This window comes from Nanorana parkeri, unplaced genomic scaffold (genome assembly GCF_000935625.1).
Source record: "Nanorana parkeri isolate BGI_ZX_2015 unplaced genomic scaffold, ASM93562v1 scaffold538, whole genome shotgun sequence".
Classification (NCBI taxonomy): domain Eukaryota; kingdom Metazoa; phylum Chordata; class Amphibia; order Anura; family Dicroglossidae; genus Nanorana; species Nanorana parkeri.
In genome coordinates this window covers 92,195-100,935 of record NW_017306806.1, presented here as the reverse complement: position 1 = coordinate 100,935, position 8,741 = coordinate 92,195, and the positions used below count along the sequence as shown (strand labels likewise).

The window sequence follows — 8,741 nt, the reverse complement described above, 5'->3', positions numbered from 1 at the left end:
GCAGATTTTAAGTTTCTCTCCAAGATATTGGCCGACCGCCTGAAGGTCTTTTTGCCCGCTGTTATTCACCCTGACCAGACCGGTTTCATAATGGGGAGAGAGACTAGGGACAGCTCCCTTCTGGCTATCCAAGCGGTTCACTGGGCTACCCACCACGCCTCTCATCCTCCTTTCCTCCTCTTGTCCACTGACACTGAAAAAGCGTTCATTGGATGTGGAGTGTGGATTGGATGTTTCTGAGGACAGTGCTGGAGACCCTGGGGCTTGGCCCCCACATGATGAGCTGGGTGGCCTCTCTCTACAGTGATCCGTTGGCCCGCGTGAAGGTGAATGGCACCCTTTCCAGCCCCTTTAGAATTGGTAACGACACCAGGCAGTGATGCCCCCTATCCCTGCCCCTGTTCGCGCTCGCCTTGGAACCCTTCCTAAATAAGGTTCGCAGCAACCCTGATATTAAAGGTCTGACGATTGGCTCACAGGAACATAAACTATGTGCTTATGCGGATGATATCCTTTTTTTTGTTAAAGACCCCGTCATTTCGCTCCCCAATTTGATCTCGGAGTTTGCCCATTATGGACAGCTATCTAACCTCAAAATTAACTACCATAAGTCTGAAATTCTGCCTATCATGGTCCCGTCATCAATGGCCCACCATTTGAGACACAGCTTTCCTTTCTCCTGGTCCACGACATCCATAAGATATCTGGGTATTCAACTAACCAACCAATGCTCCCGCCTTTAAGCGCACAACTTTGAACCCTAATTACACAACCTCCAGAGAGATCTTAAGGACTGGGATCGCACATCGTTCACATGGCTGGGTCGCATTAACATACTGAAGATGACAGTGCTCCCTCCGGTCCTCTTCTTTTTGCAGATGATACCTATTTTCCTGCCTCATACATACTTTGTAAAACTTCATAGTCTGTTTATCCGCTTTGTTTGGGGGGGGCAAGAGACCCCGGTTAGCATATACCATCCTGCGCAGGCCTAAAGGGGCCGAGGGACTAGGCCTACCTGACATTAACCTCAACTATAAGGCTATCTTCCTCCAGAGGATTGGGAATTGGCACTTTGACGCCTCAGCTAAGCTATGGGTACAGATGGAAAAATGCATGGCAGGTCGTGATTTAACTTATGCCCCCTGGGTGCCTAGTGCTAGACGTGGCCTCTCTGACTATACGCCCCCCCTGACTCATCAGACCCTCCGGTTGTGAGACAAACTGAATGCAGGAGGTCTCCTCTCACCCCCGCTGTCCCCACTGTCTCCACTGGGGGGCTATCCATGGTTCCCTCCAGGGGAGGATATTTCCTTCTTCCGCCACGGGGACCTGCAAAAAGACTTCCGCTGCCACAAACTCCTCAACCGGAGCTCTCTGATGTCTCTAGAGGAGATTAAAGCCAAATATCGAGAATTCGCCATGGAGGTATAGACAACTCGCCCATTTCTTTGGAACAACTGCCAAAGGGCATGCGGCCCATGTCCTCCCTCACACCCTTTGAGTCCCTATGAGCGGGATCTGCATCCCCGGAACGATTGGTATCATTCTTTTATGGCCTGCTCCGGTCCACACTCACAGGTAATAGACCAACCTTCCTTGGGGACTGGTAAAGGGAGCTGGGACGGAGTCCCTCAGATGATCAATGGCACTTGATATACCGCTTCACACATAAATCCTTGGTTGACTCCAAGGTACACAAAACCAATTATAAACTACTGTCCCATTGGTATCGCACCCCGCTCTACCTGAGCACCATATACCCGGGGATATCCTCGCACTGTTGGAGGGGCTGCGGGCAACCAGGTGGATTCCTACATATATGGTGGGAATGCCCTCTTGTACGGGGCTTCTGGCAAGATATTTGCACACAAATCAAACTTATCACGGCGATAGACATACCAGATGACCCCATTCATATGCTGTTCCACCTCACTTCCACGTCTGTTAGCTCCTATAAGAGGGGTGTCCTGCCCCATCTTTTAGACGCGGCAAGGAGACTCATCCCCAGATACTGGAAACAGACTCAGGTACTGGGGAGGTCTGAGTGGGCGGCGCAGGTCACACTAATCCAGGAGGCAGAAGAGTGGGTGGCAAAGAGCGGAAACAAACATGACCTCTTCTACTCAAAATGGGCAACGTGGTTGCACTACGTGTCAAACCCGCCTTGACGTGCGCTTACAGGTTACCCAAGTCCTGGGCCGAGATGCCATTCCCCCAGTCTTGGCCTTCTTTGATGGTTTCTCTATGTGAACTGCCCCCTAGCACTGGAATACAGTTAATATTGTCTGGGTTCAACGGAGATAAGTCGATGCACGATAAGCTAATTCTCATGGTGGTGCCAGAGACATCACCTTCTTTGCTTAAGGTCGAACCTATATGATGTAGCCGGGCTGAATACCCGCTTATTGTACTATAAGGTGATTTATGTATGTCGTTGTATTTCTGTAACCTTTTATTTTCTATGTCAGGGTCAACGTTTGAATGTTCCTTTGTACCAGTAATTATTTGTAAAACAGCAAAATAAAGATTATACAAAAACAAACAAACTGGAGACTCTTTTTTATCATGCCCATGCTGGTAAAAAAAATACCCTATCAGGGGATATTGCAATTGCAACACGGATTGCTGTATATATCTCCTCAAGTGTCCATGCGCTCTAGTTTACATCGGTAAGACTGTTAATTCCTTCAAGAGAAGGTATCAAAAGCACAGGAGGGATATTAAGACGGCCATAGAGCTTATGAGATTAGGAAAGGAAATTGATTATAACAAGCCTGTTGCTATTCATTTTGCAGAATCAAACTACCAAGTCCATGAACTTAGAGCAATGGTCATAGAGCAGGTACAAAAACCACCCAGGCATACAGGACTTTCCCACTTGGAACTGTGAAACCCAAGGGATTGGACACTATGCTATCTTTGACATGTTTCTTAACTGATTGATTGTGACATGCTTTCCCCTTTGCATGTTTATAATGTTTTGAACATGCATACATTATGTTTTTTTTATACAACATGTCGACTCCTTTTTGACACCATATCCAATGGTTGTGTTGTGTTCACCCTTGCTGCATGGTGTCCAGGGGGTCCCTAATATTTATCTTTATAATGTTTTCCAACAGTTCTGCTTTTAACAGTTCTGCTTCCCACATGACTAAGTATGTCTATGTACCGTTTTACTGTATTTATTCCTTTTGTATATATTCATATTGATATTTTCCTTTTACACAGGTCTTGTTTTTGTATCTTTATCTGTGCTCTTATTTTTTTTCTCCCCCTACCCCCTTGTAATGCATCCCTGCTCAGCGGGACCTCCCCTTTGCATACAGCTGTTTTTAGGCGTGTGCCTTCTTATTTCTCCTATGTCTGGCTTCCTAACAACATGAGACTATTGAGGAGGTGCCTGCAGTTTACGTCATGGCACGAATGGTAGGGAACGCCCCGCCTGAGTCACGCTACCGCTGCATCCATGGTATCAAATTACGCGGCCCTCTGATTTCTGGATGTCCGTTTAAACTGTTGGACCTCGTATCTGCTTCTCCTCCTTCTCTTTCGTTTGTATCTCTTTAACACTCTGATGTCATTGAGGTAATACTCTCATGTATTTGTACAAATTTGTACACATTTCAATTCGGAAAGAAACAAATCACACATATCTACAAGAAATGGTGGCATGGAATAACTTGTATGACACCTACCTGCCTGCATAAGGAGCAAATATATGGCAACCCCTTCCTATGTGAATGGGTTTTATGTTTTTTTGGCACCATGGAGGTGAGTTTAAATTAAAAAAAGTTGTCTCCCAAAAACAAAATATATCCAGATATACAGTATATACAGAACGGTCAAAATAATTTCCTTTGGCAGGTCTCCTCTTCTTTTCTGGTGCTGGTATGTTAGGAAATGTCTGCAGGCACTCTGTGTAAACATATAAGTAAATGTTAAAGTGTTTTTATGCTAGTTGTATAGATACTGTAAGTGTAAAGGAAAAAAGCAAATGGCAACAACAAATATATGTGCACTGATAAATATATAGAAACAGAGAAGGATTTGTAATTATTGGGGGTAGGCAACAAGACTATGAACAGAGAAGGCAGGGTACAGGATAATGGACAGGATGGGAGGGGGAGGGAGTTCAGAGCAACATAGGATATGCAAGCAAATTCACAAAATGCTGAAGCACATGATTGCTGGAGAAGCAAGAATATAAAGTCTCCCAGCAGCCAGGACATGGCAGAAAAGTAACCATATAACAATACCCTTAATTGGAATATCCATTGTAAATATTTGTGAAATTCTATGTGCTCAAAGTATGTTTAACTGTGTGTCTCCAACTTCCTTCCTCCCATGGATGCAGATAACTAACACCTATGTACCACCATGCCCAGCTCCATTTAATACGAAGTTAAGTTTGCTGAGCTCCGGTTCATCAAATCAGCTGCCATTGCGGTTACTATTGTTTACTGTTGGAAGTCACCACTTTGATGCATATTTTGGTCTGTCTGGTGTGTGTAGATTATTTCAAGTGTCACCAAAACATTTTCTGACTTATGAAATGACCGTTTTATTTGCTAAACTATAGTTTTTTCACCATATCTACTGATCTGCAGTTTTCTGCACATCACTTCTTTACTTTCACAGTCTGAGCGGCAAAGAAGACTGTTTCGCTCCTTAAGAAAGACAAACATTTATATCTCAGTCATGCCCACCCTATCCTCCTGTGTACAATAATCAGGAAAGAGATGTGAAGGAGGATGTATTGTTAATATGTGCCAAGATGCACATGCTAACATTGATGCAAATGTTTAATTTGCAGTATTTTCAATTATTCACGATCACCTTAGATAACATTATTTAGCTATGGTTTGTGGATGGTGTACTGTGTACCTAAGAACATATTAGACGATGGGCCCAGAAGTCAAGTTTCTCTTGACAGCAAACAGTCACAACTGTTAGCTAATAAGGTAAATGTCACATATCTATACATTTAAAAAGATCTAAGACTCAGTAGAGCATAAATAATTATGATCCACATTTAATATTGACCCAAGCATAGTTTTAGCATGTATATAAAGTTATTATATTTTTAGAATTTAGTGCTATACTGTTGTTTAAGAATACACATTTGTTTTATAAATTAACATGTCTACTTTTGAGAATTACTGCTCACATTCAAACAGTTAATGTCTTAATAACAACAATGTAATCGAAATAATAGCAGATTTATTTTTGTTTCTGAGTTAGCATTTTTTCAAATATCTAAATGTTATTTGTTGTAAATGATCACATTTATAATAATAAAGTGACCAAATATGAGCATGGCAAAGACAATAAAATACCTGTATTATGTAAAATGTAATGTAATACCTGTATTGTCACAAATTATGAGAAGAAAATCTTATGTATAAGGAAGTAGAAACCAAAGTAATGTGTTGGTTAAAACCAACTCCATCCAAAACATAACTATATCCTTTTTTTAAATCTCCTAAAGAGAACATGTTTAATAGGCTGGCATCAAAATGAATATGTTGATTTGCCTGCATGGGGAATCCAGTAAAAAGCACTGTTCATTCTAAATGGGCCGTGCTGTGCCACAAAAACACTCTATGCAGGCATTTAAAACCATAATTTAATCTAGTTATAAAATAAATAAAAATGAATAACTGACTTTTTAAATCTTACTAACTGGCAAACACAGTAGAAAACATGGGAATGACCTCACCAGTGTGCTGCTGCTTGATTATTGTCCAGTCATTAGGCTAGGAGAGAGTAGGTGATTAAAGATATAGCATGCATTTTTTTCCTGCAGTCACTATTCAGAAAATTAGAACATTCTTGCAGCTTTAAAATTGTAAAGTAGAACTATAGCCAAGACCAAAAAAATAGATGTTAACCCCAGGAAAAGAATAGGCAGGTAATGTATGAGTACTTGGATGAAAACTTAACTTGATAGAAGCATTGCCTTTCATTTGCAGTACACTGCTTGCAGAGGGAATAGTGATGGACAGTGGCAAAATAGCTGCACCAGGTTTCTGCCTGGTGGCAAATGGATTAAACAAATAACAAAGAATTTATTTTTCAAGACAGTGAGACATTTCTGGCCTTGTTGTTTTGGACAAACATAAAACTACAGATAATTTTGCGACTTAAACCCACAAAAGTTGTTTGAACCTACATGGGCCAACTCAAAACTGAAATATTTGTATTGGATGGCGTTAGCCTTTACCAGGTAGATGGCTATTGTAGCATCAACTGTAGATTATAGTTTATGTGTGTGTCTTTAATTTTCAAAAGTCAGTGACATATTAAGTAAGTTTGACAACATCCATTTTAGTTCAATAAGTTTTTATTAAGGGTTTCATGAGACATAAAGGTAAAAACTTGACATACAAAAGCAAAAATCAAAGTCGCTGTACAACAGTAATGCAAACATAAAAGGTCCAAAGTCTCGGAGCACAGTCAAGAATATACATCCCCGGGCCAGAGGGTCCAGAATAGAGGAGGAACATCATCCATATGGGTCTCACTATGTTGTGCCACTTTGTGGCCTTTATGACCGACCCTCCTGCTGGGGATGGCCCAGGAGATAGTATGCAATTAGGGGCGTATAAGCTCGGCCCGGTAGTTACTGTGACCAGACTAACATGTAGAAGAGAGACCTTCCATTAGGGTAGACCATGCACTGGAGCAGAACAGTCAGATATCAAAGGAAGGAGACCACCAAGGCTGAAAGAAGCGAGTGGGACAAAAAGAGACATGGGAGAAAATAGATAGCTGACCAGAGGAAGGGAGGAAAAGGAACAGGAAAGCTAGGTGAAGAGAAGGGAAGGTGAGGAGGAGCAGCTGAGTTCAGACAGAAGTCAGTTCAGAGAGGAACCCAGGGACCAGGGCCAGGCGAGCCCCGTCTACGCCCCCCCCCCCCCCAACCCCCGTCAGAGTGCAATGGGCCCCTTGGAGAAACCCAGAATGCCTAGGGAAGGACCTCAGCCGAAAATGCATCTGGGCCCGGAAAGCCAACCATACGGACCAGGTGACAGTGTATCTCTCTCTGGTGCCATGTTCATCCGCCAGCAATTGTTCCAGGTCTGCAAGACAACATCCATTTTAAATTCAAATAGAACCCCTGAATGACATTTAGTTTAGCATTTAGCAATGTGTATTGTAAACAACTGCTATGTTTTGTATAAAATACTTGTTTTCACCTTTTTGTCATTGTTGCATCTCAGTGCTGTTCCTCTCCTAAAACCTCTTAACAGCCATTTCCTGTCTATGGATGGCTGAATGGCATTTCCTGATGGTCACAATAGGGGACCATGTCTGCAAAAATATCTGTTGAAATGGCCACTTGTAGTCTGCATCAGAAGCCCGTGTGACAGGGTGACAATGCAAGAGCATAATTAGGAGGCAGAAGAAGAATGTAATCACTCTATAACAGAAACTGTCCAAACAAGGACCTCCATGATACAATCACCAGGATTTTATTTTAATGAAAGCAGCAGATTTAAAATATTGAAAATTACTTTTGAAATTACATTACCATGTTAAAGCATGATATTTTTGTGATTCAGCTTAGTATATTTAATGTCCGCAGAGTCTTATAACTGCTTTAGTAACTGCTTGCTTAACTTCTTGGTTCCTTAAAGTATAGATAAAAGGATTCAAAAATGGGGTAACTACTGTGTAAAGAAGGGATGAAAACCTATTGAATTCAACACTGTTTAGAGCCTTTGGACTGACATACATGGAAATCATAGCGCCATAGAATATGACAACCACAGTAAGATGTGCTGTGCAGGTTGAGAATGCTTTCTGTCGACTGTTAGATGGGACTCCTATTATGGTCATCATGATCCGAACGTATGATGCAAGAGTGAGAAGGCATGATCCCAGAAGAATTGTAGAAGCTAATGTCCAAGCTACTGTGTCCATTGTATGTGCATTTTTGCAAGATAACTGCAGGACTGGATGAAGATCACAGAAAAAATGATTAATTGTATTAGGTCCACAAAACTGCAACTGTGAGACTAATATAATTGCCCCAAAAGTAGCAATAAATCCTGTACACCAAGAACAAAGTGCCATAAGTAAACTTGTTCTAGTACTTATTATTGTTGCATAATGTAGTGGCCTACAAATAGCTACATATCTGTCATAGGCCATTACTCCCAAAAGAAAGCATTCTGTTGAACCCAGTGAACCAAAAAAATACAACTGGGCAATGCATTCTAAAAAAGGCACAATATGATTCTCTGTGATGATGTTAAATAACATCCTAGGGATAATATTAGTGGTATACAAAATCTCCAAAAGCGACAAGTTACCCAAATAGAAATACATAGGTGTATGCAACTGTAGGTCAACATAAACTATGGTAATAATAACAATATTTCCAGTGACCGTGATAATATAAATAAACAAAAATACTCCGAACAATAGTAGCTTTATATTTTTAACACTTGAAAAGCCTAAAAGAATAAATTCAGTAACTGAAGTTTCATTTGTGCCAATCATTTTATACTAAAAAAAGAATCACAAAGTTTAGATTTTCTTGTTGTTATTTGATTTTGTGGTTGATTTTTCTTCAATCAATAATAATGTTAAAATTATATTCTAAAATAGTGCACTAAACTGTTAAGATAAAAGTAGCTTTTTCAGAGTTAAAAATATGTTTCAGCGATGATCTAGATAAGTATATTGAAGAAGTTATACATTTAATAATTACATATGGCCATTAAAAA

General features: G+C 40.9%; 1 protein-coding gene across 1 annotated transcript; it reads right to left on the bottom strand.

The window, feature by feature from the left end:
- Positions 1 to 7,581: 7,581 nt before the first annotated feature.
- LOC108791257 (olfactory receptor 6F1-like) lies at positions 7,582 to 8,514 on the bottom strand. The gene has a single exon (XM_018561692.1). The coding sequence runs from the start codon at positions 8,512 to 8,514 to the stop codon at positions 7,582 to 7,584; it is 933 nt and encodes a 310-aa protein (XP_018417194.1).
- Positions 8,515 to 8,741: the final 227 nt, after the last annotated feature.